We start from the raw sequence: 13,305 nt of genomic DNA, 5'->3' as shown, positions 1-13,305 counted from the left end.
CCGCCCGTGGCAGCTGCCTCATTAATGTAGCGTAGGGCAGACTCAATACCCCATAGCTGTGTGCATATGTCCCATAGGACTCCTGTGTGCTTCGAAATATACACTCCACAAAAATAAAATCCTTGAATGCTTCGCAAAGCGTGTCCTAATTTTACAACCAACCCCATGTTCAGCTCAAAATATTCAGTTATTGCAGCTAGAACCTCGCCCCGGAACACTTGGTCTTGTAGGGACTCACTATAGAGTCTCCAAGTTTGCTCCGTGTTGCAGCCATATGGGACTTGCAAGTGTAAAAAGACCAGGCTGTGATCAGACAGTATGCGTGGTAAAACCGCAATCTTCCACATCCAGGAATCCACATTGGCTGAGAGCAACCAATAGTCCAACCTGTACCAAACAGAGTGGGGGGCAGAATAAAAAGTATATCCGGGGGTGGTGGTAGCGCCAAACGTTGTACACCACATACAAATCCATGATTTGACACAACACATCCAGTGACCGGGGTGTGCTACTGTGGTGTTTGCTGGACAAGTCAGTTGGGTGCCCAGCGGTAAATTGAGATCACCGCTCAGTAGCACATACTCCATGTCTATATGTCCCATGTGTGTCAGAATGTTATGAAAAAAGTCAGGCTCGTCCACATTGGGGGGTTAATGTTCAACAATGCCACCTGTTAATATGATTAGTTTTGGATCCAAGGTTAGATCTGCCCTGACAGTCCTTAAACCGGCTAATATTTAGCATTGACTTCCAGTTGGGTGATGAAGTGAAACACCAATGGTGTCTTCTGAAGGTGCTGCCTTCCTTGGCCCACAAGTGAATGCAGTGATTAAAATTATTCTTACCATCTAGTGGAGATAAAGTTCTTCTCCCTTTGCTATCACTCCCTTGTGGGGTAAACTACAATTATGGCTCGGTTGAGCAATTGCCATGTCCTTTATTCAAGTCTTCCCACAATGCTGCTTCAGTGATTACAAAGAGCCAAAAATGCTGTAGTATATGCTGTGTATGGATTAGGAACTAGATATCCTAGCTTAGTTGTACATCACTTATTATAATGGCTACCACTAGCATACCACAACTGGTTCAAGGTTGCCTGCCTGGCCATCAAGTGTTTGCATCAATTAGCCATATCCTCTCTGATCTCTAGGATATGTCACTATTCTCCTGCTCTCAGAGCAAGAAGAGAGTCCACAAGGTGCATGAAATAATCTTAAAACGTGGAGGCCCTTCCTTTTCAGTTCATAGCCCTACAATCTGGAACTCTTTAAACCCATGATATCTAGCTTTACCCTATTATGACTGTCTTGAAGACTAAATTGAAGACTTATCATTTTGGTTAGGCAGTAATATTAAGGCCAAAACAAAGAGACCCAATTAGGAGGTGTATGCAAGTCAGCTTCCATCGCTGGATGTTTCTTGAATCAACTGTAGAAGCCTTACTGTTTTGTAGGGGAGAGGGTGCATGGCTTGTGCTCAATTATAAAGTCTCTGGCTGTGATCCAAAGGTAGTTGTGAGGAACGGTTGCAGAAAATTCTTCTGTAATGAAACTGGTGCTCATGTAAAACGCTCTGATACCCGATGTCTCGGGTCTAGTTTGCGCTATAAAAAACTCTTAAAAAAAATACATCTTTTAATGTAATAGCTGCCATTTCCCTAACTCTGTATATATTCATGCACAGAATTAGTAGCTATGGTCTTGGTTTCAGCATCCAATATTTGGTATTGGACATTACAATTACTAGCACGACAGTGAGCTCTTTGATAACACTGCCTTATAGTTTGAGTGTGCATTTCGGCTGCTCCTGCTTCCAAGTAGTGGTCTCCAGGATCCAGATCATGTAATCATGTACATCACCTTCTGTACTGCCTCTATCATCAGTGGCTGTATAGCATAGTTGGTATACACTCAAAATATCGAGATTGCAAGTTAGTTGGCCCAAATATTGCTGATTTCTAATCTTAAATACAGGTAAAATGATAACGTTTATTTTTTGTAATTCCCTACCTGGTGTTTCCCTGCTGGTTCTTCTGTTGCATATTCTCGTCCATCAGACTCTGATGACCCCTAATTCCTCTGAAGCCAGGGGTCGCAAGGTGCAAGTCATGGGGTCACAGTAGTGACCCCTGTTGACCCCTAAATGATGTCCATGCCAAGGGGATGCGCTAGTGCTCTGTTAGAGAACTGGGGCTAAAATAGCGATCTTCAGGTTCCTATGTTTTTCAGTCCAACCAGCCAATGGCAGGCCAGGGCATTGCAGTGCTATTGACACCTGAAATACAGTCAATCATCGTGTGGCTGCTGCCTGTTCTGAGTTTATGGGCTTGTAATTTTAGTCAACAAACTCTGAATTTCTGAAATTAATTTGTGTAGCATTCTTTTTTTAGTTCAAAATGTTTTATTGAGTTTTGTTTATAAACAATGAACAAAGACAGTACATAAAATAGTATTATTTAGCGAAAATACCTAATCAACAATTCATAAATTTACCAAAGCCATTAAAAAATTACAGAAGATAATAAGTATAACTATTAATGCAAAAGATTTAAATAGAGCTACTATATCTTATAACAAGAATAGTCTAATAATCATAAAATCAAAAGTTAAGATATAAATACAACATTAAGAGGATAAATAAACATCAACAGGTAACCAATAAGAGTGATAAGAGACAGAATTATGTATAATCCCATTCATGGATGACCGAGCTCCTCTTCTTGAGAAAATAACCCAAAACCACCAAGCATTAACAGATAATATAGAAACATCTTTCCAACAAATAGTGATGGATTTCAATGCTGCTGAAATTAGGAAATTAAATAGTTTGCCTTCTAAATCATTAAGTTTTGTGATAAAATAGCAGATTTACATATTATTATTTGGTAGGAAACATCTATACGAATTCGTAAAATCTTTTTTATAATATCCCAAACATCAGACCAAAATTTAAAAACTAAAGGACAATCAAAAAGCAAATGTTGTAATGTACCTGGTTGTAGTTTACAATGCCAACAGACTGCAGAGGTAAGAGGTTTAGCTTAAAATAAACGTAATGGAGTCCATAAACGATTAAATAGAATATAAAAATTGGTTTGGTGGAGTGAAACAGGCAACCAACCAGATATACTACTAAACCAAATATCTTTCCATGTGTCATTAGACAAAGAAAGTGAAAGTTCATTATTCCAAAAAGTTGAAATCATATCTATATTGTTACCTAAAGTATTCGATAAATTTTTGTATAAAATAGAAACACTATGAGATGATTTGGAAACAGTTTGAATTTAAATTAATAAATCAGCTATACCATTAGAAGGAATAGCATTGGGGAAAGAATCTAAGATTGAATTACACAAATATTGATATTTAATAAGGTCGAATTTAGCTAAACCAAATCTTGATTGTAACATTTTAAAAGAAATACAAGTATTATTGGAGTAAACATCTTTGAGATAAAAAATACCAGCCTTAATCCATGAAAAGCAGAAACTAATATTTCTGTTCAACTTAATAACATTACTATACCAAAGTGATAGGTCTTCAGTATTATTCATGGGAAAAAGAAAAATTAAGTCAAGATCATTAAATAACATTTTAGTGGATTTAATTATAACTGATTTGTGAAAAAATGTAGCATTGTTAGACATGGTCACCAAAGTGGGTAATGGAAATGGATTTTCTATTGATTTCTCAATATATAGCAACACAGGGGGATTATTTAAAAAGGAGTAAATAAACCATAATGAACTTTGTTTTAAAATAAAGGCTTTATGGTAAAGAAAAAAGTCAGGGATACCGAATCCAGAATTATGTTTAGGGACTTTTAATTTTTTTATAACTAATACGAGGAGATTTGTTGTTCCATAAAAACTTAGAAATTTATCAACATCCTTAGAAACTTTAATAGAAATTGCGGAGGAATCATGGCAAGGGTATAAAAGATTTTAGGAGCTATAGTCATTTTGATAGAATCCATTCTACCCCACCACGAAAGATGTAATGATGACCATTTAGACATTTTGTTTTTAATATAATTTAAGATAAAGTCACAATTTAAAGTTATTGTCAATTTTATGGATGAAGAAAATAAAATACCAAGATATTTTAACTTATTCTTTTGCCAAATTATTTCATTCATGGGAAGCATATCTGGAGTGGAATAAATATTTAAGGGAAACCATCAGTTTTGTTAGCATTTAAAGTATATCCAGAAACTGCAGAGTACTTGTTATAATATCCATTAGAGAGAGGAATGAGGATAAAGGGTCACTAATAAATAAAAGCACATCATCCGCATATGCAAGAGTTTTAACAATAACCCTCTAAATAATTATTTTTTTAATATTATCACATTTTCTTATAGAGGTAAGGAAAGGTTCAATGCCAATTAAAAATAAAAGTGGAGAAAGAGGACATCCTTGTCTTGTACCTCTAATAAGTGAAAATTGATTTGAGACTTGACCATTAATAAATAAACGAGCAGTAGAGGCAAAATATAGAGCTAAAATCATGCGTATAAAAGAATCTCCAAACTTAAATGATGATAACGTATGAAATAAAAATTGCCAATGGATTTTATCAAAAGCTTTTTCAGCATCTAAGGCTAAAATACCTGATGGTAACGTTAGAGTAGAATTTTGTTCAATCATATATGTAGCCTAGTTCGTCTATTATTTGCGGAATATTATTCTTCATAAAACCAGATTGGTCAGGGTGTATAATAGAATCTAATATAGGGCCTAATCTAGTAGCAAGTATTTAAGCATATAATTTACAATCTTGATTAATTAAAGCTATAGGACGATAATTAGACACAAGAGTGGGATCTTTATCTGGTTTCTGAAGTACAATAATTAAAGCTTCTGTAAAAGAACCAGAGGTAGTTCCAGAGGAACCAAAAAACATAAAAAGTTGAAGTAAAAAAGGTAAAAGGTGTGATTGAAATTCTTTGAAGAATTTCACTGGTATCCCATCAGGACCAGAAGGTTTATTCTTTTTAAGAGATTTTTTGGCTGATAAAATTTCATCTTTAGTGATAGGTGCATCAAGTCCAATTTTATCTGTTTGTGATATCTTGGGTAACTCACAGGAATTTAAAAAGGAATCATTTAAGGAAACATCTTGAAAATTGGGTTTATTATATAATGTAGAATAGAAAATCAAAAATTCATTAACAATTTTGTTGTGAGATAGAGCAATTTTACCATGTGAACCATGAATTGAAGCGATTTGTGTTTTATCCTTTTTTATGCGTAAATAATTAGCTACAAGTCTTCCAGATCTGATGGCATTAAAGCTAAATCTGGCTTTAGCATTAGAAATTTGAATGCCTTCTCTTTTACTAAGGATTGAATTAATTGTGTTGTGCAATTTTTGTAATTTAAATTTATATTGAGGATTGTTAGATGTAATAAAAAGTGGTTCGAATTTTGCAATTTGTTTTTAGCATTTGCATTAAAGGTTTTATTTTCGTGGGTCGTAATAGAGATTGTTGAACCCCGAATATAAGCTTTAAAAGCATCCCATCTATTAGTCATAGACGTAGAACCTTCAGGGTTAAAAGTTAAAAGTTTTGGTTTGTTATACTCATTTAAAACTATACCAGTGTTCATTCGCCATCTAGATTTTGTAGTAAAAGTTGATTCTAAATTTAAAACTAAAGAAATCATTGCAGGATCTGAGATATCAATGTTGCCAATTTTAGGAGTAGTTATTGAATTAATGAGTTGCCTTGAAACCAATAAACAATCAATTCTAGAATGGGAATTATGAGGATTTGAATAAATGATTTGAAAGCAAAATAAACTTTAGAAGTGTGAAATTTAGTAAGAAAAAATCTATCTAATAAAGGGTCAAAGATAACGTTAAAATCACCTCCAACAATTAAAGGGACATTACCAACCTTTAGAACCTCTGTTGTAAGATTAGTCCAAAAAACAGGGTCATCTGCCGTAGGACCATAAACATTTAATAAAAATAGAAATGAGTAATGAACTTTAATTTTAACGGGATATCAAACATCTGTATCAGAAGTTTTACTCAAAATTTGACAGTGTAATAGTTTTGTATAAAACAAATATCAGCTTTACAACTACTTAAATAATCTAGAATGTTTGTAAGTTTACCTGGATGGCACAATCCTTTAACATTTCATGAGGAAGGAGAAAAGAGATCAAGAAGAGGAAGATAAAAGAAGATCAAGAGAATAAGAAAAAGGTAGCTCCAGAGAAAGTAGGAGGAAAGGAAACATGAAAAAACATGGAAAAAACGACAAACAGAAGACATAAATGTGAAATGCACACATGCTTTACAAGCATGAGCAGAACTGCTGGAGCCCATTTTAAAGAAATTTCAGTATTATGTCAGAAAAGACATAACTGGCATACATCAAGTAACAGAGTCATTGGTATCCATTGAGTGCTGTGACTGGTGATCAAAAAATGTCTCAATTCTCCAGGACGTTGAAAAGATTTTGAGAAATTATCCTTCCAAATGCGCATTGTTGATGGATCAAAGAGACCATATCTGTAGCCCAGACTTCGTAATTGAGGACGAAGAGCAGTGAATTCCTTGGGAATTGAGACAGTTTCTTTGGCGAAGTCTTGATGAATAAATATTTTTTTCCCATTTGCCATCAATGAAGGTATTTCTCTTGCAGCTTTTCTGATTAAAACCAAATGGTGGTGTCGAAGAACTTTAAAAATCATTTGTCGCGGTTTTGTGGTTGAGGGTTCCTATGTGAGGGAATCCTATGAGCCTTATCAATTTCAAACTTTTCTGGAAATTTAATTTGTAAAAGGCCAGGAATTAGGTTCTCCGAATATAATCTACAGTGATTTCCCTCAACATCTTCTGGCAAATTAAATATGCGTAAGTTGCTTTGTCTGTTACGATTTTCCATGCCCAATAGTGCTGAGCACATAGGTGACATTTTGCCACAAGTGGAGTAAATTCCTCAATTATGACCTTATTATCCTGTATTTTGATGGAATTATCCAATATTTTCATTGACAAACCGGCCATTTCTTTGCGTACATTTTTTACTTCAGATGTAATTGTGTCTGTATTAACACAAGGTGCCTGAATTTCCTCCAATATTAAAGATAGTGAGGGTTCAGAAGACTCTACTACTTTTGATTTAGCAGGAGGAGGAGAAACCTGCTGTCTCCTTTTATTATTAATGGAGATTTTGTTTTCCATTTTTTATTTCAAAAGAGTCAGAATTATAACTGCAGGAGCAAAAGAATGTATGAAAAAGTAAAAGGTGTGGAATAACCAAGAAATGACTGGTACTGCAGCTAAAATGGGCTGGGGGAGTGGCTAGGCCCAAGCCAGGCCCTTTCTTGAAAGTTCACTTCACCCACTTGACAGAAAGCCTGGCTGTACCTGAATGTTGTGCTGGGAACAGGAACCAGGTGGTGAAAAAACCGACTACCGCTATCTGAAATCCAAGGAAATTTCTCCACAACGTAGGTAAGGCCTTTATAAATGTAGCGACCTCCTTTAGCGAACTTTCCTGACTGAATTTGTTGTTTTTGCCAAAAGATGGGCTTAAAACACGCTGGGTCTCTCAAGCGGAGGCCATCTTGGCTCGCGCGTCTCCAATTCGTGTAGCATTCTTAATTTTAGCAGCTTGAATGGTATTTAGAAATGGCAAAACCACTATGGAAATTCAGGGAATTTTCCTTTTATTCAATGACATCGTTATAGAGCTACTTTTGGGTAGCACTTACATTATTAGTAAGCCCCAGCACGAGGGACGGAGGCTCTGGGATCAACTTCCACTTGCTGTTCAACAAGCAACTACACAAATCACGTCCCTTAAGCTGTTGTCGGTTGCAGCTGGCCTTGAAGGCTTTTGGCAAAAACTGCCATACATTTATGGTCAGGATATAGTGCGAGTAGAGGTAATGCAGTGGCCAGTTGAGTAGGATAGGCACTTCTTTGGTATTTTAGGTGCAGAGCCAGCTGCCATCCAATGTGACACCCCCAGTCTGAATAGATCAGCAGTAACTTTCACCTCTGTGTTGGGTATTGTGATGTGGGGACACACCAAGTGCTCAATTTCTTTACTGTGGACTAGAAACCCTGCAGGAAAACCTTCTATGAATTATAATTAGTGCCACAACAGATTGCTCCGTTTTGGTAAGAACCCTGTGGAAGATCGTGTTATGGCTGAAAACCTGCCCTACTCCTGAAGCCCTATTTTTGTATAAAACTGAAAGCTTCGGTGAGCACTGGTCGAACCCTCTTGGGACCTTGATCACTTTGCCATCACAAGCTCTATTAATCATACTTTGTGATGGCTAGAAAGATTTCCGGATAAGACCACACTGCCAACAGAACAGGTTGACTGGAGCATCTAAATGTACCAACGGTGTTGTATGAACCCTGTGTCCTAGTTGGTTGCTGAATTCACAAAGGAGCAGCAGCATCCAGGGAGAAGTGACTGCCAATGGCTTAGTTAGAAGTCACTTTTGTTTGTGAGGGTGATAAATGTGTGCAATCCTTGGCATTAGGGTATCTACAGAGCCTTGAGGTCCTGATGCCACCAGCTTGAACATTGACAGGAAGTGGTAAGGATACCGTCTTGTTCCAAACGTTGTGTGCTCAAGGTCACCTCTGGTTTAGGACTTTCTCATTTTTTGGAACACAGCCGATCTCAGGTGCCCATGTGTGCACATCATCAGTACCTACCACTGAGTCTTCATCCTTGGGGGGACCAGTGATTTTATTCTGGTGTCTTGCAGACGTCGAGGTACAAGAATAAGGACTTTGTGCCTGATCTACCGGGTTGCAGCAAACCTGCCTATTTTCAAATGTGGTAAATCTGCTGCGACTGCTGGATTTCTGCCTGTGGAACTACCAACAGTCTAATTATCCCTGATGTAGTGAAATAGGAAGTGGAAATTAGTGGATATACTGCGTCTACTGGAAAATAGTGGATTTTACACTACTGCCCACCACAGAATCAGACAGTTAGCCATATATTTTTAGACGCATTGCTTAAATATTCAACAGGTTAGGTATCCGTTGGTGGTCAAGAGTGGTGGTGGGTAACAACAGCAGACAGTTAGACTAACGTGCTTCACTGATGAGAGGAAATAGGCAAGACAAGTTCTAGGCCTGCTTTGCTTCTGTGTATGGAGGACATGGCTCGGCAGTTCGGAGTGGATGCTCTTTAATTCATAATCCTTGCTGATCAACCCCGTTTTTTGGATTCTTCCCACAGGGAGACATCTTGAATCCCAGTTTCTTTGATTCTCGTGTATTTTATTTCTTTATCTTGTTAAGCCACAGCTCAGAAAAGAGATAGCTGATGACAAACTAGGCTGCACCAGATGAGAAACAGTTGAATGTATAATTTACCATGGAAACCAAAATACACATCCACCTTGGTATGAGTAATGGTGAGTTTTGTAGTGCTCCCTGTCTACTCCTGAATTCCAGGAGTAAGACAGGAGTACTCCTGGCTAAGGGTGGCTTCCTCCTGGAATACAAAGGTAGGCTAGGAGTACTACAAGAATTATTAACAGAAAATCAATGTGAGTCAGGCCCCTTAGTTTGGTGTTTTTAAGACGTTTTGGGAACTGGTGCCTGATAATAAGGACCGCATACCTACAACTTCACATTTTAAATAGTCATGGTCTGCAGTGTGGCTTTTGTATAGCGACACCTTGGAAGCAATGGGTCTGACACCTTGGGAGCAATGGGTCTGATACCTTGGGAGCAATGGGTCTGATACCTTGGGAGCAATGGGTCTGATACTCTGGAAGCAATGGGTCTTATACCTTGGGAGCAATGGGTCTGATACCTTGGGAGCAATGGGTCTGATCCTTGGAAGCAATGGGTCTGATCCTTGGAAGCAATGGGTCTGATCCTTGGAAGCAATGGGTCTGATCCTTGGAAGCAATGGGTCTGATCCTTGGAAGCAATGGGTCTGATACCTTGGGAGCAATGGGTCTGATCCTTGGAAGCAATGGGTCTGATCCTTGGAAGCAATGGGTCTGATACCTTGGAAGCAATGGGTCCGATACCTTGGGAGCAATGGGCCTGATACCTTGGGAGCAATGGGTCTGATACCTTGGGAGCAATGGTCTGATACCTTGGGAGCAATGGGTCTGATACCTTGGGAGCAATGGTCTGATACCTTGGGAGCAATGGGTCTGATACCTTGGGAGCAATGGGTCTGATACCTTGGAAGCAATGGGTCTGACACCTTGGAAGCAATGGGTCTGATACCTTGGGAGCAGTGGGTCTGATACCTTGGGAGCAATGGTCTGATACCTTGGGAGCAATGGGTCTGATACCTTGGGAGCAATGGGTCTGATACCTTGGAAGCAATGGGTCTGACACCTTGGAAGCAATGGGTCTGATACCTTGGGAGCAATGGGTCTGATACCTTGGAAGCAATGGGTCTGATACTTTGGATGCAATGGTTAGGCTACTCAAAGGACTAAGCTCTCCTTCAAGCTTGAAATATGTTACTTTGTACAAATTGCAATAAATGAGGCACTAAAGCTGAGGCTCGATTCTTCCATGGCTTCCTTTCAAATATTCTCCCTTTTGAAAAATATTTTCACAGAACTGCATTTGGCAATCAGGCTGGATGACCAGTTCATGTGTGACCTGAAGTCACTTTTTGGGAATACTTCCACTCTGCCACTTCCACTACACACCTTACTTCTACAGTTTTTTTCTCTAGATTGTGAGGCATTACATCGACTCAAGTCAGTTAGTTAAGTTAGTTATGGGCAAGAGCTATTTAATTAAATGATGCACTAAGAGAAAATGTGTACAAAAATATAAAAAGAATAAGGGTGTGTGGATGAAGGGTAATTTCCCCTGAAATAATGTAATACTCCCTGATATAGTGAAGATGAGGTAGAGGTGAAGCAGTGTGGTTGCAATGTTACAAGCAACTTTTTCTGTGAGTCAGTGCGGCTTTTCACTTACTCCTGAATTTCTAGAGGCTATTCACACGTTCTCATTGAATGAGCCTTTGTGAACAGGGCCATGTGTTTCTAAAAAATAAAGTTTTTGTTTCAAGTACTTATTTCCCTCTTGAAAACTATTTTCCTAGAGCTGTATTAGGAATTAATGCTGGGTAGACTTGGAGTCACTTACCTCCCTGTGCAGACAGAGCAAGAACTCCACTGTGGTAACCAGCTTAGAGAGAGGAGCGCATGAGAAAGGGAAAAAGAAGTAAATCAAACTCAGCAGCAGAACTTGAAGCAAAGCTTTCACTTGCAACGTCTCGTGCTATGGTTACCTTGTACTGTGATGTAGGCGGAGCTCTCCACTGCTCCTCTCTGATTGGATGCTACACACTGGTAGTAACCTTCATCATCCTCTTTAACCCGTTCGATGACAAGTCTGTTGCTGTCTGGTCCTAAAACAATTCCTGAGAAGTATAGGAAAAGTTGTGATCAGTGCTATGTAGTCTGCATTGCACCCACTATAGATTTTGTTAGAGAAACATAATTCTAGAGGGTGAATATATTCAGCACGACATTGTATCTATGTCGTGCAGATCTTCAGGAATGAGCAATATTTTATAAATCAGGAAAATGTTACACTTGCAAGTAATATGTAATCGTCACGGCTAAACATTCTATGGTACAACCAAATTTAAGTCTCTGCTTGCACAACAATATGGTCTCAGAAACAAAGTGAAATATAAGGTGTGGCTGGAGGGATTGCATTGGTCAAGTTTCTATAAAGAACCAATAACCACAATCGGGAGCACCTTTGCAGCAGGGCCCAGATTCCATTATAAGAGCCTGCTGGTAATGTTAAATGGGTGTTACCAGCCAAGGACAGTAGCTAAGAAGGAAGGTAGCAAAGAATTCAGGTCCATTATCACCAAGGGCCAGATGCATCAAAAAAGCATTTTGTGATTCCCAAATAGTGATTTTTAGCAAATCGCTATTTGGGAATCGCAAAATGCTATGCATGTAGGAATCGGTAACCTTTTTGAGACTCCTTAATATTACCTAATAGTGATTCGTTAAAAAGCGAATCGCTATTAGGTAATATGACTCCATTCATTCTTATGGTCCTACAGGCCCATAGGTGCGAATGGTTTTGCATTACCTAATTTGCAATTACCTAATTGGTAATCGCACATTAGCGAATGCAAAGCCAAGAGTGCCCGGGGCCCTAAGGTACCCCCTGAAGCACCCCAAAAAAATGCACACATGTAAAGCACACACATGCTCTAGGGGCATGTGTGTGCTACATGGCACTTTGAAAAATGCATTTTTGTGTATTTTTCGAAGGTTGTACATGGTTACCATCAACTTGAAGTTGACGGTAATTAGAGTTTCCTAAATGCACAGTTCACATTTAGGAAAGGCTTCTTACATGTGTATTACAGATCCGCAAATTGCGGTTCCCTATTTGCATTTGCAAATTAAGGTAATCGCAAAATATTGTGGTTACCTAAATTGCGAATCCAAAAGCCTTTCATAGATGAGGAAAGGCCATTTTGCATTCGCAAACGGCCGAATTTTGCGGTTTGCACCATTTGCGAATGCAAAATGGTTTCATACATCTGGCCCCAAAGGTCTACAAGCCTTCAAGAAATATATGAATGCAAAAATTCCAATGCAGCAGTGTATGCAATACAATGCCATGAGCTCTACGGATGAAAACGTGGCTAACACAGAGATGTGCTAAGAAAATGACGCCAAGAAAGAGTCAGAATGACCTTCTCCACAATAATGTAAAGAAACCAGGCTATCTCCCCAGCGAAGATTGCAAGCTATGAAGACCTGAAATCACTACCGGCTCTTCGACTTCTAGCTTACCCCCTTGTTTGCACTCCTGTGACTAGCTAATGGGGGCATAGTGCACTCAATGCAGCCATGATTATGCAGGCTGAGAGGGACTAACCTGAGGGGATATGTTTCAGACGTAATCAACGACTTTCTTGCTCCACATAGTGACTTGCTAAGGGTATGTCTTGGTGATGGAGCTATGCAACGAAGGAAAGAGTTTGGAGGAGGACGGTCTGAGCCCCATCTTGGCACCATCTTCCAATGCTGTGACTGCCCTAACCATGGAGGAGTAGAGTTAATTACATCTATCAGCATTTGGAACAGAGGAAAGGAAACTGTTGAACTACGGACTGCTTTTTTTGCAGATACATCTGTCTTCCTCCTAATCTACATTGGACTCAAATTGACGGTGAGCACTAGATCATACATTAGTCCCATATTTCTTAAGGGAAATGGTGTAACGTTTTAGCAGGCATCGGTATTTGAGGTCTCACATTCTATATCACACAAGTCAAGTCTGA

General features: G+C 38.7%; 1 protein-coding gene across 1 annotated transcript in view; it reads right to left on the bottom strand.

Moving 5' to 3' along the window:
• FLT1 (fms related receptor tyrosine kinase 1) overlaps window positions 1-13,305 on the bottom strand; it is a 451,054-nt gene that overhangs the window by 198,500 nt on the left and 239,249 nt on the right. Inside the window, exon 15 of the mRNA XM_086935163.1 lies at window positions 11,275-11,406. Within this exon, the coding sequence (XP_086791289.1) occupies window positions 11,275-11,406 (132 nt within the window). The remainder of the gene's footprint in view (window positions 1-11,274; window positions 11,407-13,305) is intronic.

The sequence above is a fragment of the Lissotriton vulgaris genome, chromosome 8, assembly GCF_964263255.1.
Source record: "Lissotriton vulgaris chromosome 8, aLisVul1.2, whole genome shotgun sequence".
NCBI lineage: Eukaryota > Metazoa > Chordata > Amphibia > Caudata > Salamandridae > Lissotriton > Lissotriton vulgaris.
This window is presented reverse-complemented; position numbering and strand designations above follow the sequence as displayed.